General features: G+C 42.6%; 1 protein-coding gene across 7 annotated transcripts in view; it reads left to right on the forward strand.

Annotated features, from left to right (window-relative positions):
* LOC115465822 (utrophin-like) overlaps positions 1-26,984 on the forward strand; it is a 1,296,369-nt gene that overhangs the window by 162,437 nt on the left and 1,106,948 nt on the right. The window contains exon 1 of one of the 7 annotated variants that reach the window (XM_030196574.1): positions 23,534-23,589. The exons of the other annotated variants lie outside the window; for them this stretch is intronic. Coding sequence (XP_030052434.1) covers positions 23,562-23,589 — 28 coding nt within the window. The 5' untranslated portion in view covers positions 23,534-23,561. Of the gene's footprint in view, positions 1-23,533; positions 23,590-26,984 lie in introns of those variants that run through there. 7 annotated transcript variants of the gene reach the window in all.

Below are 26,984 nucleotides of genomic sequence, written 5' to 3' on the forward strand. Positions count from 1 at the left end.
GGAGCCCAATATAATCGTGGATACTGTGAATCCAACATTTATTTACTGCCTGTTTTTTGGTCACACCTTTTTCAGTAGTAGCTCAAGGTGGATTACATTCAGGTACACTGGGCATTTCTCTGTCCCTGGAGGGCTCCCATTCTAATTTTGTACCTGAGGCAATGAAGGGTTAAGTAACTTGCCCAAGATCACAAAGAGCAGCAGTGGGATTTGAACCGACCACCTCTGGATGTCAAGGCTGGTGCTCTTACCACTACTCCACTCCGTTAGCGTACCTTAGTAAAAGGACACCTTTATTTGTGCCAGGCTTTCCTTAATGATACTTGATCAGTTTCCCTTTTCTTTATTTTCATGGCTGGTGCAGATATGGACATGCCTGTGGTGTGTTTCTGCTCCCTGTATTTATAGTTTTATGTATTAGCATATTTTACCTTTGTTTCGTTTTCAAACTCTGTTTTCCTTGTCTCTAAATGTCACATTGCCTTTATCAGAATTTGTAGTATATTTGAACCGTGAACCATTAGTCAGAGCCAGATGGAATCTGATTTGAGGGGAGTGGTAAATTGGCCCATTGCAGGAACCTCTTTTTATTGATGGGCTTGCTGATATTAGCGTCTGTTGTTTGTAAGGTGCAAAGTTGTCTTCTGCTCTGGCTACTGCAGTTCTTTAAGTCAGCATGTTGCCGACTTTGATTTCTATTCTGTGTGTACTATAGATGGCAATGTCTCTGTCACTTCTCTAATTTGGAGAGAAAGAGAGAAACTATTTTGTGTTACTCCAGTATAGCGCTAGAAGATGTAGCTTTCAGACTTTGTAGAAATATAGCAAATCTGTGTTGATTTAATCTTTTCACAAGTGCAAATAGGAGGAGGAGGGGGGAGTATTTGTGCTATAGATGTGCCACGCTAAATTAGAGAGACCGTCTCCCATTGGGACATGGTTTCCACCGGCAGTAATGCTGTAGAGTTGTAACCTATACTCTAAGCAACTCCGAGAGAAGACTGAACAGACTATGTAGGGAAAAGAAGGCAAAAGGTATGGGGGGAGCGGACAGCACCGGCACATATTTTAAACGTGACAGATCACGTCAAAAAAAGGCGCCGTCGACGTTGGAAGTCTGTTGGGGTGGGAGAGGGAGCAGCCGCTCCTCTGGTGACCCACCTAGCTACGCCTCTGCTGACAGAATCCGTATTGCTCTGGTTTTCCTGATAGTCTCATTGACGGATGGATCAAAGGCATAGGAACCAGTTCTGTGGGTGCTTGAGCACTTCCAATATTGAGTACACTCCTTGATAGTGTCCAGGGAGGGGCAATTTCCATTGGGTTTAAAAACCCCAATCATTTTGAAAATTTGGCTCCTATGTGTATAGGAAGCAGAGCTGCTAGGTTACCCAGGAGGGAGACTTTAGGCCAGCTCTGGATTTCAGACATCTCTATCCTGATATATTATGGGATCTGCAGCACTGATTTCAGTGGGGAGACATACCATATTGCTTTTGAGATGTAAGCTTAAAACCAGAGTTGCCCAAAAGTCTCCCTGGAACGGTGTAACTTGGCTATCACAGAAATGTCCGCTGAAAAATGTGTTTCTTCAAAGCTGCCATGTCAGTCCACTTTTAAAGGTAATAAATAGAAGTAAAACAAAACTAAGGTGATACCTTTTTATTGGACTAATACATTTTTTGATTAGCTTTCAAAGGCAATACCTTCAGATTAGAAATGAGCAAATTATGGGAAATATTAGAATATATATACAGTGGTGGAAATAAGTATTTGATCCCTTGCTGATTTTGTAAGTTTGCCCACTGACAAAGACATGAGCAGCCCATAATTGAAGGGTAGGTTATTGGTAACAGTGAGAGATAGCACATCACAAATTAAATCCGGAAAATCACATTGTGGAAAGTATATGAATTTATTTGCATTCTGCAGAGGGAAATAAGTATTTGATCCCCCACCAACCAGTAAGAGATCTGGCCCCTACAGACCAGGTAGATGCTCCAAATCAACTCGTTACCTGCATGACAGACAGCTGTCGGCAATGGTCACCTGTATGAAAGACACCTGTCCACAGACTCAGTGAATCAGTCAGACTCTAACCTCTACAAAATGGCCAAGAGCAAGGAGCTGTCTAAGGATGTCAGGGACAAGATCATACACCTGCACAAGGCTGGAATGGGCTACAAAACCATCAGTAAGACGCTGGGCGAGAAGGAGACAACTGTTGGTGCCATAGTAAGAAAATGGAAGAAGTACAAAATGACTGTCAATCGACAAAGATCTGGGGCTCCACGCAAAATCTCACCTCGTGGGTATCCTTGATCATGAGGAAGGTTAGAAATCAGCCTACAACTACAAGGGGGGAACTTGTCAATGATCTCAAGGCAGCTGGGACCACTGTCACCACGAAAACCATTGGTAACACATTACGACATAACGGATTGCAATCCTGCAGTGCCCGCAAGGTCCCCCTGCTCCGGAAGGCACATGTGACGGCCCGTCTGAAGTTTGCCAGTGAACACCTGGATGATGCCGAGAGTGATTGGGAGAAGGTGCTGTGGTCAGATGAGACAAAATTGAGCTCTTTGGCATGAACTCAACTCGCCGTGTTTGGAGGAAGAGAAATGCTGCCTATGACCCAAAGAACACCGTCCCCACTGTCAAGCATGGAGGTGGAAATGTTATGTTTTGGGGGTGTTTCTCTGCTAAGGGCACAGGACTACTTCACCGCATCAATGGGAGAATGGATGGGGCCATGTACCGTACAATTCTGAGTGACAACCTCCTTCCCTCCGCCAGGGCCTTAAAAATGGGTCGTGGCTGGGTCTTCCAGCACGACAATGACCCAAAACATACAGCCAAGGCAACAAATCTCAAGTAGTAGCAACAGTGGAGGAGTGGCCTAGTGGTTAAGGTGGTGGACTTTGGTCCTGGGGAACTGAGGAACTGAGTTCGATTCCCACTTCAGGCACAGGCAGCTTCCTTGTGACTCTGGGCAAGTCACTTAACCCTCCATTGCCCCATGTAAGCCGCATTGAGCCTGCCATGAGTGGGAAAGCGCGGGGTACAAATGTAACAAAAAAAAAAATATAGGGCAAAAGATGGCTAATAGCTGGTAAATGACCATGGTTGAAAGGGATGTGATTCATCAGTGGTGATGTATTTGCTCCTTACAAAGTATTGGGAGACTCAGACATACATGATTATGTCCCATTCTGAACATCAAACGGCTTTTAAAAAATTATTTATTTATTATTTAACATTTAATAAATACTTCCTTCAATGCCTCATGTATGCAGTAGCAACCTTTATATGGTTTTTTCCTTGCTATGTTTTCAAACAGGCCAAATTGCTACTGTGGCAGAGCACAGCAACTAGAATGATATATTTTTAGATTATAAGATCACTGTATCTTTGCTTTTGGCTTTATGGAAGGGGAGATAGGCCTGTATGCTTTCAGACTACCCCGTAACTCGTATACAGTGGCAACACATATGCTACCAGGGACAATGCAGAGGTGGATTGACCTTACTGAGTGGTATAAGTTCAATTCTAGGCCCCCAAGAAGAAATTTTACAGAGGGGTAATGGTTCTTCTGATAATGATCTGGGCAAGGAGCAGTATTCCCTTCTAAAGATTCAAAGAGTGGGAGAATAGGTGGTCCCTTTACTCATCTATTAGGGCTGCGTTTTGATTAAAATTTTAAACATAATTAATTGCATGATTAAAGGTATGTTCATTCCCCCCTCCCCAAACACTGCAACTCTGTACGACTCTAGGCAAACCACTTAACATGCATTTAATTGCGCGATTAATTGCAATTACAAATTTTAATCGACACGCAGCCCTAAAAAAAAATTCTAAAGAATAAAAACTAATGAAAAGATAAGAAATAAAAATTCAAATTGAAAAATTACAAATTAAAGAAACAGGCCTAGTCTTGATACAGTGCTTGATTTTGTCTCCCTCTTCTCCAGTCCTATGGCCTTTTCCTAGGTTTCCCATTCTGCTCATCCACACTGTGTCCCCCCCATCTCTGTTCATTCCTCACAATTTTCCCGCTTATCTCAGGCATAGTATGGTTTATGGATTATCCATCCTATATACCACAAATTCATATATGTAAACAGTTTACAGATGAAGTAATGGATAGATACAGAGGAACACCATTAATACTCTGTGTTCGGGAGGCATAGCTATGTAACCGCATTCTATTGGTGCATTTATTACTGGAACAATAATAAAATACTATAGCAACTGAGTAGCAGTGCTTTCGCTTCATTAAATCCATACTGATTGTAAAATATTCTGTATAAAGCAGAAAGCAGGCAGAAATACATCTCACCTCTGTCACACTTGGCCTGGAAGTTTGTTGTAGCTACCGCCAGGTCATTTCCCGTACAGCCTACCGTGTATTATTGAGTACCGTGCATTATTTTATGATTTGGCGGGGGGGGGGGGGGGCAGGTTATTGCTGCATATAAAGCAACCAGTCGCTTTATTTTATTTAATCATTTATTTATAATTTTTTCATTTTACAAGGATCACTTGCAAAACAGTAAAACAGAGATGATTGTTTTCTTCTAATATTGTTTTAATGTACAATCTCAACAAGATAAATGGATTTTATACAATCTTTCTCTTTCTTAGACCACAAAATAAATAGGGAGAGTGAAACAAGACAAGGAGATCAATTTAAGCAACAGCAAACAAAGAAAACGTGGTATTAACCTGATTATCCCCAGTTATTATTTATTTAAACCATTATTCCACATTGATCATCTGGTTGGTTTCTTCAAGACCATAACGGTGCATAGTCCATCAATTTCATTGGAAACATACTTATTGTCCAATATTAGTGAAAGTAATACACCTGATTTCATTTTTTTCCCCTTTTAAAACCAGAAATTGTTTAACAATACAAACCCTTGAATCTCCAATCCAATTCCCGCTGATTAAAGTAATCCCAGTTTCACAGGCTTCACTCCTTTTGAATTAATATATTAAGAGGAATCATTTCAGAGGAAAAAAACATTAGGAGTCACACCCGGAACTCTGGGAAAACAACAATCTCGATATTAATCATCTACAACAATATTCATTTTGTTCAAAATTTTTCTGGTCTTTTATCATTTTCAAATCTTAACCGTTTCCTACTTCAGTAGAACTTCATTTGATGTATATTCTCAAAGGATTTGATTAGATAATCCATGTGGCTCATTAGCAAGACTATATCTGAAGCAGTCATTCTCTACCACCGTCAGGTCCTGGAGCACCCTCCAGATGACATTCAATGCAACCTCCACGGGAGCCAAAAACTCCAAGCTGATAACTCTTAAGGGCTTAGGAGTAGCACCGCTGACACGGGTTCAGCTGTAAACGACTTCCGTTTCAGCATACACTCCTGACTCACTCCTCCACTCCTTTGGGCATGGTGGTTAAATGAGTTTTGAGCGATGAAGTTGTTTCCAGGTCCAAGAGCATCGACGCTCCTTCGTCGGCGCTAATCAAAGGACTCATCAACCCAGTCATCTATGGGCAGCTCGTCATACAGCGGTCCCACACTTGCTGCACAAGGGACAAAACGCTGGTCATCGGCGGCTGACCCCCCATTTTCCCCTTCCTCTGTTAAGGCAACTGCAACGCAGAGAGGAAATTTCAAGTGAACAAAAACTGAACTTCAGAGGACAGCTGGGCCGTTGAGTGTACGAGCTTCAGGTCACCATCTTTCCCCTCTCCCTAATTTCGGACACTCTTTGTCTGGTTTCTCCTCAGAGGCCTGTCTGATATGGGTAACCCTTCAGCATAGCCCTCTGAGTCATTGAAACACGGAAGCCTCTCCACCACTTACAAGGTGGTGTCCCTTCAGAGGGGAGCAACCAATCGCTTTAATAGTGTGCATACTAATGGTTCTTCACTGTTAAAAAAAAAAAAAAAAAAAGTAAAAGGATAGAATAGTGAAAAGGGGCCTAGTGTGCATTCAAGACCCTGCAGCTTTCAGGGCCATTCACTCTACAATGCAAGTTGAAAGTGCTAGCCAAAGTAAATATTAATCTAAGGGAAAGTGGGTTAAAAGTGAGCGCTCTAGAAATGTTAAGTAGTAGTAGTAGTCTGAAGAGCAACATCTTTGGGGTGGTTTTGAATCAGGTATAAGGGGTCTCATGTCTTAGATCAGGGAGCAAATTGTTCCAGAAGGGTGAGGCCGTGATTCAGAAAGCAGTGCAGTGGAAAATTTCCAACCTAATTTTTGTGTGGTGTGCGACTTTGGATTGATTTAAGAGCATGTTCAGGATGGTAAGGAATGAGTAAACTGCAAGTGAAGTAAGAGATTCCACAGTAGAAAACCCCAATGAATAAGGATTAAGATCTTAAGCCTGATCTGGTGAACGTTGGGGAGCTAGTGCTCTTCTACCAAGATTTTGCATGGTCAGTACACCTGGCGTAAAGAGAGGCACTGGGGCAGGCAGCAGTGGTAAGAGTAGGGCCTCAACCACAGAGTCACTAGACGCCACATTCCAACAGTTAATTTTGCTTTCCCTGGAATGATCTGCCAGTGTGGCAGCATTATCTGTAAAAATGAGTGCAGCATCTGTAAGGAGAATGCCCAAAGACCTTGTAGCAGCCTTACCATTCCCTTGGGTTTCCCTCATGACAGGACGACCATGGATAAGTAGGGCAGGACCATTGCAGGGCCGGTGAAAGCATGCCTCAAAGCCCTATGCTGACTTCTGCAGATACAATAGCCATGTTTCAGATTGCAGCAGGAAGGTTGAACGCTGGGTCTCCTCCTTACCAGGCAATTCCCACCCCCCCTCACAGTGCTGGGCCAGCTTTAATCGAATTTATTCCATTGGCCTACAGTGTTGTTCTGCTGTCATCTTATGTATACCTATGCTACCAAAGCTATAATGATATAATGTTTATTCTTTAAATAATCCAGCAAAATACACCACAGTGAAAAATCCAGGGTAGAGACTGTGCAGTGACATAAATATCGGAGAAAAATTCTGACCAAAGAATGTGTGCTACCCACCAATAATTTTGACCAAAGCCTTTTTGGGGAAAGCTGAACAAAGGAAGCAGAATTGTTGAAGAATGTTAACAGAATAAAATTCTACCCTGACTGTAGTTTTGTGTATACACAAACTAGTTTTTTTTTTTTTGGTGTACCGTGTTATAAAAATAAAGACACAGTATGAAGTGTTGAATGCTGTATTTATTATTTTACTTGGAAGGTGACGGTTGTTAGTGTCGCCTTAAAAACAAACCTGAAGTCTGGCATGTCTGGTTGTGTTTTTTTTCTTCCCCTTTGTCTCCGACTCCACACCCTCCCCCTGCCCCTTGGCACATTTTTACAAACACCCACACCAGATGGCATGCCTGGGTGAAAGACTTCAGGGCTGACATCTGAGGCACATGTAAGCATAAAAGTTGTCTGAGACTGTCCCAGAGTAAGGGAAGGATGCATTCTTGTTGCTCAGTGTCAGATTTCTATAGAGCTCTGCAAAACAGGAAAATTGGATACTCACTGAACTAAAACGGCAAGAATATACAGTGCAAGGGCAAAAAGGATAGTGTTCTTACCTAAGGTAATGGACGTAGGATGTCCAAAGAGAGAATGCACAAAAGAGAGAAATTAGGATACTTTTTTCCCCAGAAGTTTCAGTTTAGAGATTGTCACACATATCCCAGAGATGGTGGGTTGAGAATGTCCGACACAATTGTGACTCTTTTTTTCCCTTCCTACAAATCAGGAAAACTGCCAAGCATGGCTCTTGAGATTTTACCCTTGTCAAAGTGCTACCACTTAATTTCAGAGTAGTGTCTAGAACGAACCAGATGTTTAAGGGAAAGCTGCTGTCCTGAAACAAATTTTGCAATGTAATCTTTCAGCCAGATACTTTATTTTTTTTTTTTGTAGGGGGGGGGGGGCTGTTTGCTCAAACACAGGTTCTATCTCATTGCTGAGAATCAAACAGTTGTAAGGAAAGTCTGATACATGTAAAGGATTCCAGGTGACGTTTGTTTGACTTACGTGCATGATATATGCACTTTGCTTTCTGAATATAAGAATAGCCATACTGGGTCAGACTAATGGTCCATCTAGCCCAATATCCTGCTTCCAACAGGGGCCAATCCAGGTCACAAGTACCTGGCAGAAACCCAAGTAGTAGCAACATTCCATGCTACCAATTCCAGGGCAAGCAGTGGTTTTCCCCATGTATTCACAATAACAGACTATGGACTTTTCTTCCAGGAACTTGTTCAAACCTTTTTAAAACCCAGATATGCTAACCACTGTGACCACATCCTCCGGCAGCGACTTCCAGAGCTTAACCGTTCTTTGAGTGAAAAAAATATTTCCTCCTATTTGTTTTTAAAGTATTTACATGTAATTTCATTGTGTGTTTCCTGGTCTTTGTACTTTTTGAAAGAGTGAAAAATCGATTCACTTCTACCCGTTCTACACCACTCAGGATTTCCATTACGTTCATTCACACTATTCCAGGACAAGTGGGTAGTTATGTCCATCGACCAGCAGGTGGAGATAGAAAATACAGAACTGAGCACCACTACATAGCTCCCTGCTAGCAGCTCAGCTCCTCAGTATCTTCTATCTCCAGCAGGTGGATGGACAGACTTCCTCTGTCTCTGGTTCTGAGGCTTTGCTCCTGGTCCAATTGGTCAGCTGGTTCCCAGTTGAGCAGAGTAAGCAGTTGAGCAGACATACATGGTGGTGCTGGGTCCCTGTCGTGCCTTCCCCCTGGGGTGTTTTGCGCCTTTTCCCTGTTTTCCCTCTGTGTGAGAGCCTGCTCAGCAACCGGTCTGCTCAGAAGATGAGGAGTCGCAGGCAACATGGTGAGTCTGGCAGGCTGGTGCTGCTGCCTTGCCCTGCTCTGAAAGGGGGGGTGACTGTGTCCCCGGGTAGCGTGGACCCAGGGTGGTGGGTCCTTTCTGCTGTGCTTTAGCAAGTGCAAGGTGATGCATGTGGGAAAAAAGAACCCGAATTATAGCTACGTCATGCAAGGTTCCATGTTAGGAGTTACGGACCAAGAAAGGGATCTGGGTGTCGTCGTCGATAATACACTGAAACCTTCTGCTCAGTGTGCTGCTGCGGCTCGGAAAGCGAATAGAATGTTGGGTATTATTAGGAAAGGTATGGAAAACAGGTGTGAGGATGTTATAATGCCGTCACAGAGGGACGGTGGTTTAAGTTAGCGTATTGGATTCTTTGCTTCTGCTTCGTTACCAGCTTCCAGCCTGGGATTTTGTGCAGCTCCTTGGTTCTGTGACAGCAGCCCTGGAAGTGGCACCTTACCCTCAGATGCGGCCAATTTATAGGGCCCTGTTCAGCTCCTGGTCTCCGATTTCAGAGGGTTACAGCCTCTGGCTTCTTTGCCCCTGGCCTGGCGGTCAGACAGACCTGAGGTGGTTGTGGCTTCACCAGTCGTTGACCCTAGGGAGGCCCTCCCCACTCCTGCCCTGGGAAGTGGAGTCTACGGTTGATAGTTTCTTGGGCTGGGGGGCCCTTTGCAGGGGTCCCCTTGCATGGCTCCTGGTTTCCAGTAGAGGCGCATTGGCCCTCTGGAGCTGTGAGGGGTGCGCTAAGCTCTGGAGGCTTTTGCCCCGCTGTTGAGAATGCTTTGGTTTGGGCCTTTTCGGACATTGCTATGGAACTAGCCTCTTCTACTAGTTGGGGGGACGGGACTCCTAGCAGTCTGCTGGCTCTGGAGCCCAACTGGTTAATGGCCGGGGCAGAGAGACACCTGTTGTGCCTTTTGGTGGTTTTGAGGGGTCCCTTTCATGGGGACCGACCTTAGCAGGCACGCTCGGACTTCCAGCGATTGGGAGCTGTCGGTCGAGCCGTTACAGCTGCTGATGTGTCAATGGGGCTTGGTTCTCTTGGCCTATTGCTATGTCACCATTCCTTGGTTCTTCAGCCATCACAGGGAAGAGGACTCTGGGTCTGGACACCCTGCTGCGTTTGTGTTTGAGCGAGGGACTCCTGTACGCCTTCCCCCATGTCGAAGTTAGGCCGGGAGTGGGGGAGAGTGGGGGTCCTTCGGGATACAGTGTTCCTGTTCTCCAGCCTGGACATGGCTCCAGTGCTATGCAGATCTTGTGAAGCTCCTAGTTGGGGAGCTAATGCGATTCCCTCAAGTTCGAGGTTCTGCTGTTAGGGCCTGGTGGTCATGGAGGATTCTTCTCCCTTTGGTCTTATGGCCCTCAGCCATCTCTTTTCCTAGCTGAAGAGCCCTAACCTCTTTAGCCTTTCCTCATATGGGAGGAGTTCACCCCCTTTATCATTTTGGTCGCTCTTCTTTGAACCCTTTCTAATTCTGCTGTATATTTTTTGAGATATGACGACCAGAATTGAATGCAATACTCGAGATGAGGTCACACCATGGAGAATTCTCAATTTATTCTAATTTTATGTTGAAATCTTTTTTTTTTATTGTTTCCAATAAATAAAACCAGAGACCACCCGAACTCTCGTCCACTCACTCGTTACCTCTCGTCTTGACTATTGCAACCTTCTCCTCGCTGGCCTCCCGTTTAGCCACCTATCCCCCCTTCAATCTGTTCAAAACTCTGCCGCATGTCTTATCTACCGCGTGAACCGATACTCTCATATCACCCCTCTCCTCAAGTTGCTTCACTGGCTCCCGATCCACTACCGTATACAATTCAAGCTTCTCCTATTGACCTTCAAGTGCACTCAATCTGCAGCCCCCCATTACCTCTCTACCCTCCTCTCCCCATATGTTCCCACCCGTAACCTCCGCTCTCAGGACAAATCACTCCTATCTGTACCCTTCTCCACCACCGCTAACTCCAGACTCCGCCCCTTCTGCCTCGCCTCACCTTATGCCTGGAACAGACTTCCTGAGCCCATACGCCGTGCACCCTCCCTGCCCATTTTCAAGTCCTTACTCAAGGCCCATCTCTTCTCTCTTGCTTTTGGCGCCTAACCACCTTCCCCATTCCAGATACATACACTGACTACATAGCCTATTACCTTTAGATTGTAAGCTCTCTTGAGCAGGGACTGTCCTTCCCCTTGTCTAAACTTGTACAGCGCTGCGTAACCCTGGCAGCGCTATAGAAATGCTAAGTAGTAGTAGTAGTAGTACAACACATCATTTTAAACTTTACACATTCTAGACAGATCAATTATATACCCCAAGCCCATTCTCTCCCCTCCCCTCTCTTCCCTTCCAGACCCGCACACCCATAGGGTCCCCCTCAAGTTGTAGTAGGTAACAGTTCCTGGGCAAGTGGATTAAAAGTTTTTAAAAGGTAACTATGTGCTCTAGAAGGTAAAGATTCCCATATTTATTGGAATTGTCACCCCGGGCTATTGTCCAACGTATGAATAGAACATCTTCGTGTTCCACTCTCATTTGATGAAGCAGTAAAGAGTGCCAGTGTTGTAAAGTTGGCCTCTGCTCTTCCTACCAAACATGCAAATTCGCCTTCATCCCAAACATAATAGCTTTGTGAAGAAACTGCTTAAATCCAGGTGAAACAGGGTTCTCATACAGATATTATCCAAAAAGCAGGAGAGGGATTACAAGAGATGGAGCAGTCCCAATAAGTTGTAACTACAAGCAGTATCAATCTCTAAAATTGGAACACTTGGGTACAGTACAAAAACGTATAACCCAAGTTTGCTGAAGCTTTTCCTCATTTAGGGCACACATCATATGGTGCATGGTATGTGCACGGTATGAATGATGAGGAGAAATATGCAGTCTCAATACGAACTTGTAAAGCAATTGTCGCAGTTGCATTGTCTCCTTCATTTTATGGATCCTGAAAACAAAATTTTTAAATTGTTCTATGGTGAGCGCACATTGGAGCTCTTGGGACTATCTCTGTGCCAAAGTGTTGTAATCCAAATCAGGAGTAGTGTCTTTCAAGTAGCGATGGTGAAAAGTTAGAGGTACACTTTGCTGTGAGAGCAAGGTGTATGCTTCAGATAATGTTTTCTGGACATCCTGTGTAAGATCAGTTCAATGTAGTGATAGGATGTAGTGTCGCAATTACCAGTTCACAAGCACATGAGTAGATGGAAGCTGAAAATCTACTTGTAAAGTATCAAAGCAATATCCAATATTTCCGCTTCTCCTCTTCATCCACTACCTGAGCAAGATTATATAATACCATGGCTAACCCATGTAGTAAGTACACCCCTTGTCCTGGGGGAAAAAGTTGGCTTATCGCATAACGATAAGTAGGGCGTCACTTTAGCAGAGACGTGATGCTGGTGGCAAACTCACCACCATGTTTCTCATGCTGATTTGAGCAAAGGGTAAATTCTCCACAGTATGAAGACCTTGACTGAAATGCACGCCTGGAAGCAATCGGGTTTCCAAACAGGTAAAAGAAAAATGGTCCGTGTCCCTTTACCAGTCATTAATATGCTGTATGCCGCTAGCCTCCTCCAGGTATCAGATATTTACCAAGGCCATGCCCCCATGTGCCGTAGGAGTCTGAATCAAGGCCAGCGACATGCAAGGTTTTTTGCCCAACCACAGATAGTTTTGTAGAAAGAAGGACAGCTGTTTTTCTTCTCAACTTTTCAAATAGAGGGGCAACATTTGAAAAAGAGCCACCGAGGAGCCAGTACCAGTAAGTGAATACGACCCCATAGTGACAATGGGTAAGCTTTCCAGTGATGCAGTTTTAGCCTTGTGTCTTCCATTAGGGGTGTTACATTAACAGTATATAACTCAGTCAGATCTCTGGGAATTAAGATTCCTAAGTACCGCAGAACTGAGTCCTCCCAGGTAATAGGAAAAGGTCCCACCCATTTCTGCCACACATCTGGAGACAGAGGCAATGCTTTGGACTTAGTGTAATTTAGCGAAAAACCAGAAAAGCTGCCAAAATGGTGGAGTAAGGATAATAAAGATGACAGGGTCTCCTGAGGGTGTCAATAATACCATAATATCATCTGTGTAGGCTAAAGCTGTAATACTATGGCCTGCCCAAAGTTAGGCCCTGAATTGTGTCAGTGGTGTTAATTACTCTTAAGCAGTGGTTCAAGGGACAAAACAAAAGTGAGGAGAGGGGGCAGCCCTGGCAAGGGCCCTGCTCAATGAGAATAATAGGGGAATGATCTCCGTTTACTAAGAGCTGCACCTGGGGTGAGTTATATAAGGTCCTAATTGCCTGTAAAAACCAGCTTCCAATCCCCACATGGCCCAAAACCTGAAAGAGGTGCTGCCAATACCGCATTGAGCCTACAAATAGGTGGGAAAATGTGGGATATAAATGTAACAAATTAAAATAATGAGTGTGGCGGGTATATTGTATGCCTGGCAGTGTGACATAGCTAGTAGAACCTTCCACACATTGAGCACAGATTGACGTAACTTAATAAAACCCATTTGATCTGAACTAATCAATGTGGGCAGACATTCTGCCAGCGGAGTAGTCAGTACCTGTGCCAAAAGCTTGACATCAACATTCAGAAACGAAATGGGGCGATAAGAATCTGCCTTTTCTCGGGGCTTGCCAGGTTAGGAAGCAAGGTGATGAGAGCCACATTGCCATGGAGCAGATATGTTCCAGATTGCACCACCAATCCTTTATAATCCTTTATAGGATTATAAAGGGCCCACTAGGTGTTGAAATAACTTGTAATATTCTCCTAAAAAGCCATCTGCTCCAGGTGCAGAGTACAGCTTCAGCTTTTTGATAGCCTGTTGCAATTCTTTTGCCTGGAGAAGGGCATTTAATTTTTCATGGGCCTCATCTGGCATACAGTCCACCTTCTCAGTATTTTCTATCGCCGGCAGGTAGAAGTATACACTTTTCAGCCTCTAGTTGAGTGGTTTGCTCCTGGCCCAGTTGGTGAACTGAAAGAACTGGGGGAAATTCTACCACAGCGGTTACCAGAGGAAGCTGAAAGCCTCTGGTCATCTGTCTTCAGGGGGTGCTCAAGCCTCTGGTCGTCTGTCTTCAAGGGGTGCTCAGTCTCAATTTTGAGACAGCAGACTTTACCTGCCTAGTCGTTCACAATATTGTCAGAAGTCCTCCTTTTAGGCACGCCAGTCCTCCTTTTGTGCAGACAGGAAGTGTTCCTGTCAGTCAGCTAGATCACCCAGTGCCTCCAGAGCTTTGCAGTGATGCAAGGCTGGTCCACTCTTCTCTTCCTGCAACGGGAGGATGTCTTCAGGGGTTTCGGGAGGAGTGGGCAAAGATCACATCAGACTAGTGGGTTCTGGATATTCTTTACAGAAGGTTACATGTTGCAGTTCGCCTTCTTTTGCTTCTCTCTTTTTGAAGTCCCTTTTTGAAAGGGAACAAAGGCGGTCGAGGTTCAGGCCACTGTAGATTTGTATTCACATGCACAACCATAAAAGCCATTTCAAATGAACACAAAGTTATTCAAAGTCGTTAACTCGTGACAGGATTGTGAAAAATTACAGAAGGACCTTATGAGACTGGGAGACTGGGCGGCTAGATGGCAGATGACGTTTAATGTGAGCAAGTGCAAGGTGATGCATGTGGGGAAAAAAAGAACCCGAATTATAGCTACGTCATGCAAGGTTCCACGTTAGGAGTTACGGACCAAGAAAGGGATCTGGGTGTCATCGTCGATAATACACTGAAACCTTCTGCTCAGTGTGCTGCTGCGGCTTGGAAAGCGAATAGAATGTTGGGTATTATTAGGAAAGGTATGGAAAACAGTTGTGAGGATGTTATAATGCTGTTGTATCGTTCCATGGTGCGACCGCACCTTGAGTATTGTGTTCAATTCTGGTCGCCACGTCTCAAGAAAGATATAGTGGAATTGGAAAAGGTGCAGCGAAGGGCGACTAAAATGATAGCGGGGATGGGACGACTTCCCTATGAAGAAAGACTAAGGAGGCTAGGGCTTTTCAGCTTGGAGAAGAGACACTGAGGGGGAGACATGATAGAGGTATATAAAATAATGAGTGGAGTGGAACAGGTGGATGTGAAGCGTCTGTTCACGCTTTCCAAAAATACTAGGACTAGGGGGCATGCGTTGAAACTACAGTGTAGTAAATTTAAAACAAATCGGAGAAAATATTTCTTTGTTACAAGAAATTCTACCCACTTCTCCAGCAATTAATATGTTGGAAGAAATGATTTATTTTGGGGAAAATAGCTCGAGAGCAACTCGCTACTGTTTATAATTTAAGAGCAAGCGCTGTATTTATAAGTTTTAGGATATTAATTTCTCCACCAATCACCAAAGGTGATAATTGCAATAAATTAAATATATTAAGTATATATATATTCAGAACGCAAAGAGACCATATTTTTAGCTTCAAAAAGATTGATTTAATATACAATTGCACACGAGAGGTAGGTTTTAAGAGGAATCTTTACAGGTAATCTGTGCGTAAAATAGAACAAAGTAGCAGGTAGATCAAAAGTTATGTTACTTACAAGTCCTTGTTACACAGTATGAACAGCATTAGGTAAGCACATGTTTTAGGAGCAAGGCATCAGCGGACCCCAAGAGAGCAGCAGGTTCCAAGAGAGGCAGGTTTCCAGAGGAGGCAGGTCCCAAGAGCGGCAGGTCCCAAGAGCGGCAGGTCCCAAGAGAGCGAGCTGGGCTGTTTCCAGGCCTTTTATAATGTTAGCAGAGAAGCATGGTGTGTGCATGTCTTGGATATTTTGCAAGGCATTATGGTTAATGTAGTCTCATGTCTGCACACGACCCCTGAGTCCTGGTATGACATCACGAGACTTACAGTCTGGATTTTGCTGGCAAATGTCTTTTGATGTCCTGTTCAGTCTCTGGGGCAGATACACATTACAAGTCCTTCCTTTCTGCACATGTCTGGAAGCTGATGGGAGGGGCAGGTATACCTTTGACAAGCAAATGTCCTGTTTATGCTTCCTCTGAGTCCTTTGTTTTATTCAGGTGCCCACCTTAGTCCATCTTTTGTTAGGTGGGAGGGCAGAGGAAGCTCTTTTGTGTTTGTTAAGTGTGTGTAGTTAAAAAGGAATGGAGAGAGAGAGGCTTGAAATGAAACTATTCTCCAAAAGCTGCACAAACATATATCTTCAAAAGATACACAAATATATTGGTGTATATATAATCCAGCAAACATGCTACATATTTCAGTAATAAACTGATACCATTACATTCCCTCTCTTGGCTCCGAGTGAAAATAAATTTTTAATATATTGGAATGAGGAGCCATAAAATGAACTATAAAAGCTAAAATTAAAAAAAAACAACTCTAATCTAGTACAGTAGCATAATAGCAAAGGTACTGAACTGTTTACATGGGGATGTGTTCTGGAAGAGGTGAATCTTTTAATAATGGACATTGAACAGACTGGGCCGTGCAGGTATTTTCCTGCCGTCATCTACTATGTCACATCACTATGAATCTTGGAATATGTCCTTAGCTGGAATATGACTGTTATAAGCAAAAAGACTCATCATTATTACTTTTGTTTACTCATGACTTACATTTAGGCTGCTAGGGTTAAGTTTTCTGTGGTCAGTTTCATTAGGCTTCCGTTCAGTCAGGTGGCAGAGTATGGCTTTGCTCTGGTTTAAAATAGGATTGCAAGTACACTTTATATGACTTCAGCCACACAAGCGTCATTTTGCTCTATTTCCAGAGACCACCTCTTTTTGTGTCACCTGCTCAGGGGCATAGGCTGCTCCCAAGTTTATGCTACATGATATCTTACCCAGTATGCTAGCCAGATCAATAGCATGAGAGTGCACAATTGACCAATTTACCACCGCAATGGGGTGGAACAATCTATTCAGTCATATTTTCAGCGTTTGACATTCCAAGGAAAAATATTCTATGAATGTTTCCTAACACTGTGAATGTTTCCCTATATTCTCTATCTCAGAGGCTAACTGAGGTATTCACAGCAGTGATAAGCAAGAGTGTAAATGTGGAGCTATTATACTACTGTTTCATTAGAAACAAGAAAGACATATGTATGCAATCATAATAATTTCCTAGGTTACTATTACACACAAAACAATTATTCCTATCAATCCTATGCAATAATATTTACTTAATCATTGACCAAATTAAAAAAAAAACAGAGTCATGGTATAGTGCCATGAACTACCTTTCAGAGAGAAACTTTTTATTTTTCAGAGAGAAACCTTTTATGGGTAATGAGTGTGGTAAAAGGTTGCCATATTTATCTGCTTTAGCAGTGTTTAATGTAGCACTTTAATAGACAATACTCATGTGTTTAATGTTGTAAAGAATTTATGTTAATTTTGCTTTGCACACAGCCAATATTTCATTCCAGGGAGAGACATTGTGTGCGTTCTGGCTGTAATGTAGAATAAACTAAAAAGGTTAGAAACATTCCCTGTACTGATTGTACCTGATAGATCATGTAAAGAGAAACCTTTGCTCATAATTCAAATATACACATGTGAATATATAACCTTAGATAGCAATTGGTAGAACTTAATATATGTCTGTAGCCATAGCTTCAATAATAGTAAACATGGTTTTCTTTCCTATAGCTCGCCTGCCAGTGAAAATGGTCTCTTTTTTTTTTTCTTTCTTAGACAATGTGAACTAATGGAGGGACTGTTAGTAGGGAGGGTCTATGAATGTCTGTGTCTATTTTCATGGTACCCCATAACATAAAACAAACATGTAACATGGAGACCACATGACAAACAAACAAAGAACTCTATTAGGCCTTTAGGTCTCCGATCGTCCATTCCAGATCCAGGATTGAGCTTAACCTGCAAATAAAGCACAAGAACACAAAAGCAACGTACGCGGCATCCATCTTGGATTTGCCAAAGCATTTTCATTCATTTAGAACTAAGCAACAATTAGCAAAATTAATAAAGCACAAAAGCATCATCTGTGGCATCCATCTTGGATTACCACAGCAGTTTCATTTACTATCTCATAAGTAGAACAACATAGATCTGTTTATTTTTAAAATATCCTAGCACCATAAAAATGTTAATCTTGTAAGTAGAACAGAATCAGATCTATTTAAAATTAATAAAGCACCAAAAAGCAGCACCTGCGGCATCCATTTGGATTACCACCGCAGTTTCATTTATTTAGAACTAAGCAACAATTAGCAAAATTATTAAAGCACCAAAAGCATCATCTGTGGCATCCATCTTGGATTACCACAGCAGTTTCATTTACTATCTCATAAGTAGAACAGCATAGATCTATTCATTTAAAAATGTAGAAGAGGCATAGATCTATTTTAAAATGTAGAACAGGTATCTGAGATAGCCATATATATATTAATTACTAGCACCATAAAAATATTAATCTCGTACGTAGAACTCGAACTCTGAAAAAGACAGAAAAACACATTATACATTAATTTAGCAGGTCACATGGCTCTCCGGTTCTGGTAGGGGTTCCCTCTCTTGGTTCACAGTTCCTTCTCAGGGTCTTAGATCACGGCATACAAGCTGAATATAGCTTAGGCTTTAGTTTCTTTTCTATAAAGGTAAGCATATCTTGTTAATTCACATTAAAGCACAATATTAAGTTTCAGCTCCAGCGGGAGTTACTCATTATAAGGAGGCATTTTTAAAACTTCTTACCCAGTATTTTAGTTTCAACTCCAGTGGGAGTCACTCATCAGAAAAAAGACATTTCTAAATCCTTCAACAATATTATCAAAAACAAATTACAACAGAAGCTATCACAGAGAGACATTTTAAATCTGACTTATTGCAAAGAGACATTACTAAATCTTAAATGTTCAAAAGAACAATAGAAGCTACATTTTTAAATTCTTATCAGTGTTACAAAGGGCCATTGCAAAAAACGTTTTCTATATTCCTGTCCAACCTATTCTAAAAATTAGCACCTGGATTTCCCTGCCATCTGCAGAGTGGGTCATGCTGTGGAGAAGTCCAGTCCAGGCTGGATGCGTCTCCTCATGTTTCTAGGAATTAATCTGCAGGAAGGGCTGACAGAATGTCAGTTTCTGGTCCAGCAGGACTTGCAGTTATAAGTTTCTGTTTATCTGGTGGCAAATTTCTCTTGTTATTGTTAGCTATCTGCAATATCTGCAAGGCTACATGAGAGTTTAAAATGTCACATGCTTGCTGGCGGTTTTCAGTAGCTACATACTGAGGAGCTGATTTCTTTATTAGAGGTTCCCTTCTATGGGAGCTTAGATCAGAATGCAGCTCAGTGTGCTGAGGAGCTGAATCATGAGCATTTAAATTAGACTGCAGAACAGGTTGTGCATATATGTGCTGAGGTTTTGGATGCTGTGAGGGGGTCTGAGAACTAATGGTTCTAGTTGAACCTCCTGCTACGGGTGTGGACTGTGATACTGTTACCATAGCTGAAACAGGCATGGCTGTAGCTGTATTTGGGTCTGGAGGAGCACATGGGAGACCCGTAATGGCTGAAACCCGCAAGCGAGAATCCTGTAGCTTTTGTTTTAAGGTTTGTACAGTGGGGGAAATAAGTATTTGATCCCTTGCTGATTTTGTAAGTTTGCCCACTGACAAAGACATGAGCAGCCCATAATTGAAGGGTAGGTTATTGGTAACAGTGAGAGATAGCACATCACAAATTAAATCCGGAAAATCACATTGTGGAAAGTATATGAATTTATTTGCATTCTGCAGAGGGAAATAAGTATTTGATCCCCCACCAACCAGTAAGAGATCTGGCCCCTACAGACCAGGTAGATGCTCCAAATCAACTCGTTACCTGCATGACAGACAGCTGTCGGCAATGGTCACCTGTATGAAAGACACCTGTCCACAGACTCAGTGAATCAGTCAGACTCTAACCTCTACAAAATGGCCAAGAGCAAGGAGCTGTCTAAGGATGTCAGGGACAAGATCATACACCTGCACAAGGCTGGAATGGGCTACAAAACCATCAGTAAGACGCTGGGCGAGAAGGAGACAACTGTTGGTGCCATAGTAAGAAAATGGAAGAAGTACAAAATGACTGTCAATCGACAAAGATCTGGGGCTCCACGCAAAATCTCACCTCGTGGGGTATCCTTGATCATGAGGAAGGTTAGAAATCAGCCTACAACTACAAGGGGGGAACTTGTCAATGATCTCAAGGCAGCTGGGACCACTGTCACCACGAAAACCATTGGTAACACATTACGACATAACGGATTGCAATCCTGCAGTGCCCGCAAGGTCCCCCTGCTCCGGAAGGCACATGTGACGGCCCGTCTGAAGTTTGCCAGTGAACACCTGGATGATGCCGAGAGTGATTGGGAGAAGGTGCTGTGGTCAGATGAGACAAAAATTGAGCTCTTTGGCATGAACTCAACTCGCCGTGTTTGGAGGAAGAGAAATGCTGCCTATGACCCAAAGAACACCGTCCCCACTGTCAAGCATGGAGGTGGAAATGTTATGTTTTGGGGGTGTTTCTCTGCTAAGGGCACAGGACTACTTCACCGCATCAATGGGAGAATGGATGGGGCCATGTACCGTACAATTCTGAGTGACAACCTCCTTCCCTCCGCCAGGGCCTTAAAAATGGGTCGTGGCTGGGTCTTCCAGCACGACAATGACCCAAAACATACAGCCAAGGCAGCAAAGGAGTGGCTCAGGAAGAAGCACATTAGGGTCATGGAGTGGCCTAGCCAGTCACCAGACCTTAATCCCATTGAAAACTTATGGAGGGAGCTGAAGCTGCGAGTTGCCAAGCGACAGCCCAGAACTCTTAATGATTTAGAGATGATCTGCAAAGAGGAGTGGACCAAAATTCCTCCTGACATGTGTGCAAACCTCATCATCAACTACAGAAGACGTCTGACCGCTGTGCTTGCCAACAAGGGTTTTGCCACCAAGTATTAGGTCTTGTTTGCCAGAGGGATTAAATACTTATTTCCCTCTGCAGAATGCAAATAACTTCATATACTTTCCACAATGTGATTTTCCGGATTTAATTTGTGATGTGCTATCTCTCACTGTTACCAATAACCTACCCTTCAATTATGGGCTGCTCATGTCTTTGTCAGTGGGCAAACTTACAAAATCAGCAAGGGATCAAATACTTATTTCCCCCACTGTATCTCCCTGTGACAATGTGCATGCTCTTCACCTAGAGTGGGAGTCTGCAGTGATAACTCTCTGACTAAATGCTTCAAGTCTGGGACCTGGCTGGCTTGTATTTCTAAGGCTGAAATTTGGGTCTGCATCTGATTTTCTTGGGCTACCTGCTGTTGGACTTGCTGTTTAAGAGAATCTACTTGATAACTTAAGCAACTAGTCATTGTGATTAAGAACTCCTTTTCATTCTCTATCTGCATACATTCTCTCTCTTTGGCTAGTAATTTCTCATTCAATTCTGCATGTTCCCTTAAGGCTTTCTCACACATGGCCCACATTAACCAAGTGCATGCAGAAATTCTCTTGCTCCCTTCCTTAATTGAATATAAATTACAATATTTTTCGAATTTGTTTTCCATATCAGAGATGCTACTAATGTCCTGCACTAAGCTAGGGGTCCATGGATTGGGGCCCGAGGATTCTACGCATTGCTTAGGCAAAGTGGGGTTATCTATGTCCTTCTCAAAAGAAACTGCAAAATTGGTTTTTATTTTATGCCAGAGCATGCCTAAAGATTTGATTATGAGATACATAAAGTACATGAGTGCATAAGTACCTAAATAAGACCAAACATCCATCCAGCACAGCATTCTGAATACCTGAAAACCTTATCAATTTATGAATCGGAAATTTAATTAATGAAACCTGATACTCAGTTCTCTATAAAGCAGCAACATACAAAAATATAATTTAAGAACAGTGCTATCTCATTCTATTTGCACAGAATACCTGCCCGCGTTCTCCACAAATTAATATGTTACAAGAAATTCTACCCACTTCTCCAGCAATTAATATGTTGGAAGAAATGATTTATTTTGGGGAAAATAGCTCGAGAGCAACTCGCTACTGTTTATAATTTAAGAGCAAGCGCTGTATTTATAAGTTTTAGGATATTAATTTCTCCACCAATCACCAAAGGTGATAATTGCAATAAATTAAATATATTAAGTATATATATATTCAGAACGCAAAGAGACCATATTTTTAGCTTCAAAAAGATTGATTTAATATACAATTGCACACGAGAGGTAGGTTTTAAGAGGAATCTTTACAGGTAATCTGTGCGTAAAATAGAACAAAGTAGCAGGTAGATCAAAAGTTATGTTACTTACAAGTCCTTGTTACACAGTATGAACAGCATTAGGTAAGCACATGTTTTAGGAGCAAGGCATCAGCGGACCCCAAGAGAGCAGCAGGTTCCAAGAGAGGCAGGTTTCCAGAGGAGGCAGGTCCCAAGAGCGGCAGGTCCCAAGAGCGGCAGGTCCCAAGAGAGCGAGCTGGGCTGTTTCCAGGCCTTTTATAATGTTAGCAGAGAAGCATGGTGTGTGCATGTCTTGGATATTTTGCAAGGCATTATGGTTAATGTAGTCTCATGTCTGCACACGACCCCTGAGTCCTGGTATGACATCACGAGACTTACAGTCTGGATTTTGCTGGCAAATGTCTTTTGATGTCCTGTTCAGTCTCTGGGGCAGATACACATTACAAGTCCTTCCTTTCTGCACATGTCTGGAAGCTGATGGGAGGGGCAGGTATACCTTTGACAAGCAAATGTCCTGTTTATGCTTCCTCTGAGTCCTTTGTTTTATTCAGGTGCCCACCTTAGTCCATCTTTTGTTAGGTGGGAGGGCAGAGGAAGCTCTTTTGTGTTTGTTAAGTGTGTGTAGTTAAAAAGGAATGGAGAGAGAGAGGCTTGAAATGAAACTATTCTCCAAAAGCTGCACAAACATATATCTTCAAAAGATACACAAATATATTGGTGTATATATAATCCAGCAAACATGCTACATATTTCAGTAATAAACTGATACCATTACATCTTCACCCAACGCGTAATTAAACTCTGGAATTCGTTGCCGGAGAACGTGTTGAAGGTCGGTTAGCTTGGCAGAGTTTAAAAAGGGGTTAGATGGTTTCCTAAAGGACAAGTCCATAAACCACTACTAAATGGACTTGGGAAAAATCCACAATTCCAGGAATAACATGTATAGAATGTTTGTACGTTTGGGAATCTTGCTAGGTGCCCTTGGCCTGGATTGGCCGCTGTTGTGGACAGGATGCTGGGCTTGATGGACCCTTGGTCTTTGTTCCCAGTGTGGCATTACTTATGTACTTATGTACAACAGAGCGTGATCATAGCTATAAGGAATATAATGTATATAAACACAAATTTGGGGGAGTCAAATGTCAGGTGCATGTGGAATACGTTATTTTAGTGTGCCTGCTTTTTCTTGTAAGTATTTAAAGGGAAGCTGTCTGGCTTGACATTTACTCTGTAGTTTTGGATGAGCGAAGTTATTGTGAAGGGGGGGCGGGGGAATAAAACAATACAGTACTTTACTAATTTTGTTGTAGGTGTAAAGCAAAAGAAAAGCTTATTGTCCAGCAGCAGAGGACTGCATGTGTGTATGTGCGTGTGTGGTGTGAGAGCTGCCTCCCTTTCCTTTCCCTTTCCTTTCCAGCCTTCTGTTAACATGGACAGAGTGAGGACATGGCACACCAGATTGCTCAGCTGAGAGGTATTAAGGGATGGGAAGGGTTCTTTTCAGCGTTGGAGTCTACATGATGGGAGCAGAGCTGAAACAAATTCAGGCAGTGACCTGGGGTTTTAAAGATATATTTTATAGGTAGCAAGCAGCTTTTCCACCCAGTCCTGTGAAAAGTTGTGCAGCTGGGCGTTTTGCATGAAAGTTTTGCCGTTGGAGAGCATGGGCTTCTGCTGCCTTGCAGGATTGGATCATAACAAGAGGAAGGGGATGCTTTATATAGGTTTCTTATGATGTTTCGTGACTGTTTACATTCTTGGTCTGCCAAGGTTTCTGGCAGCTGAGACTGAGAGAGAAACCGTCAAATGTTTTCTACTACCTTAAAAACTCTGCTTCTACCATCGGGTTAAATTTAGCTTGTTCTGAAAGGGCTTCCTGAAAAAGGATGTCTAGAATTTTTTAATTTATTATTTTGCTCTGTCTTATTTTCATATTACCTTGCATGAAATACATAGCAGGTAATGTGTTTTATATATGTACTGTATTTGTAGCTAGCTTTCATTCTTGCACTGTCAAGTTATATAGGGCAGTTGGGTTTTAATCATATTTTTTCCTTACTGCTATTGGCCGTGCAAGTGTTTGCTTACTGGCGCCTACTCTTTAAATAGTTGGTGCTCACTTCACATGATCGTCTTGCAAGCCTTAGCAGGAACTTGGCCCTAGTGCTGACATTTTTGGGAAGTTTTGGATTTTACAGATTCTTGAAAGTTGGCAGGGAAGAGGTGAAGCAGAAAAGTATAAAGTACAAAAAGCCATTCCCGTTTTCAGGCTTTACATTTTTGGGTCCTTTGTATAAAGAAGTCTGCTTAAAGAGCACCAGTGCAGGCAGATATTTGTGTGGAGCTGGTTGAAGTGAATCTCAAAAGCTAAGGCAAATCCAAAGTCCATCTGCTAATATAGGAAGGGAACGTGCTGTCAGCTTTTGTTTCTCCCTGATCTGAGGAAAGTTCTTCCTTCAAAAACGTGTCAAAAATAACTTAGTCCAGTAAAAAAAGGTTTCTCTTTCCTGTTTTGTGCTATTTCTCTGTATTTCTGTATAAAAGGGAAAGCATAACTATTATACAAACTCCAAGATAGATCAGTAAGGTTTTGCATAGAGGCTGTTGATCACATACCCTTAAGCTTGGTGCACAATCTGGTAGGTGCATCTTCAAAAGGACAAACCTGATGGAGATGGTCCAGAGGGCAGCTACTAAAATGGTCACTGGTTTTCATCATAAAGTGTATGGGGGCAGACTTAAGGTCTCAATATGTATACTTTGGAAGAAAGGTAGGGGAGATGTGATTGAGGCGTTTAAATACTTCCATGGCATACATGCACAGGAGGAGAGTCTCTTTCAATTGAAAGGAAGCTCTGGAATGAGGGGGCAGAGGATGAGAGTAAAAACAGGACCCGTGCCAGGGTATTAGGTGCCCTAGGTGAGAATCATCATCTGTGTGCTCCAGACACTGCCTGAGATTTTGATAAATTCAATTTATTTATTTTCCACACTTATATGCTTAAAACATAGTGGTGTAAAATGCCACACCTCCCAGAGCAATTGTACATTTCAAATTTTGTATATATTTCAAAGGCCATTTATCTGACTAAATGTATATTTGGACATTCCCATGTTCCCTGTGATGTCTGTCTGAGTTCTTGCAGCTGTCTGGACTGTTGCTTTGCTTTTACTACAGCTGCTCTTTGCTGTCCTCTAGAAGCTGCTGCCCTAGTCGACTGCCTAGTCTTTCCTAATAGACTGGCCTTGGGTGAAAGGGGATAGACTCGAGAGTAATTTATGGAAACATTTGTTCCACCCACCCATCATTCTTGTAAAGACTCTCCCCATGAAGGGCGGAGACAAAGACCTTATCTGAATTCAAGAAAGTTTGGGACAAGCACATAGCATCTCTGAGGGTGATGAAAGGATTGTGAAGCTTGCATTTGGTGTGGATGGGCAGACGTGATAGGCCGTTATGGTCTTTGCCATCATTTTCTATGCTTCTGTGTTTTTAAATGTAAATGTGGAGGAGTAGGCCAGTGGTTAGAGCAACAGGTTGAGAACCAGGAAAGCAAGGATCTAAATCCCAGTGACAGTTTATCATCTTGGATAAGTCGCTTAACCCTCCATTGCCTCAGGTACAAACCACTATTTAACTGGCTAAGAGTCGTTCCTGGATGGTTAAATAACACTGAATACTGGGCAATGTGAACTTAATATGCTGGAGATTGAGAGAGAGAAAGAGAGAATATCCTATGATGCACTGATTATTTTGCTTGTCTGATGTTCTCTCTTCTATTTGGTTTAAACTCGCACCTTTTCACTGGTAGATCAAGGTGAGTTACACTCGGCTAAAGGAAGTATTACCCTATCCCCAGAGCATTTACAATCTAAGGGCTAGATTTATTAACATGTGCTACCAAGTAAGCATGTACTAACACCACTAATGTGCACTAGTAGTAAAAAGGACCTGTGGTAAACAACACACAAATTTGTATTAGTGTATGGTAGTGTCTTTTAGTAAATGTGCGGGTGTGGAGGAGTGGCCTAGTGGTTAGAGCACCGGTCTTGCAATCCAGAGGTGGCCGGTTCAAATCCCACTGCTGCTCCTTGTGATCTTGGGAAAGTCACTTAATCCTCCATTGCCTCAGGTACAAACTTAGATTGTGAGCCCTCCTGGGACAGAGAAATATCCAGTGTACCTGAATGTAACTCACCTTGAGCTACTACTGAAAAAGGTGTGAGCAAAATCTAAAGAAATAAATAATAAAATAAATAAATAAATCTAAGTTATCTCCCACTGAATATTCATGTCAGTGCTTAGCGCATAACGGCTATATCGTGAATATGTAGCATATCGCCAGCTAAGCGGCCAAATTGGGCTGTCAAAATAGCAGGTCTATCTTTGCATGGTTTAAACTTAGCCGGCCAGTTCTGAATATTGACTTGGGACGGTTACGTTTAAACTGGCCAAAAATAAAACGGATATTCAATGCCAGTTACTGGAAACAGCCTGGCATTGAATATCTGGGCTCAGTGTCGACAGTGGGAGGCAGCATGGCTAACTCCCAAGGTCTGAATATTATTATTATTATTATTTATTGCATTTGTATCCCACATTTTTCCACCTCTTTGCAGGCTCAATGTGAATATCAGGCCCACGGTCCTCAAAACTGGTCAATATTATATACTTTGGTAAGGGCGGAGCATGCAGGCTAAGGTTGTGGCCTGCTGATGGCAGGAGACCCCACCTGAGAAATACTAACCAGTCTAATTTTCAGCAGGGCACTTGCAGGAGCAGACTATTACGAGCATATCCAGACCAAAACCATGAGAACTGAGAGTTAGGTTTTTGGCATGGAATGTATTAGTGGTGTATGTACCAAA

The sequence above is a fragment of the Microcaecilia unicolor genome, chromosome 3, assembly GCF_901765095.1.
Source record: "Microcaecilia unicolor chromosome 3, aMicUni1.1, whole genome shotgun sequence".
In the NCBI taxonomy this organism is placed as follows: domain Eukaryota; kingdom Metazoa; phylum Chordata; class Amphibia; order Gymnophiona; family Siphonopidae; genus Microcaecilia; species Microcaecilia unicolor.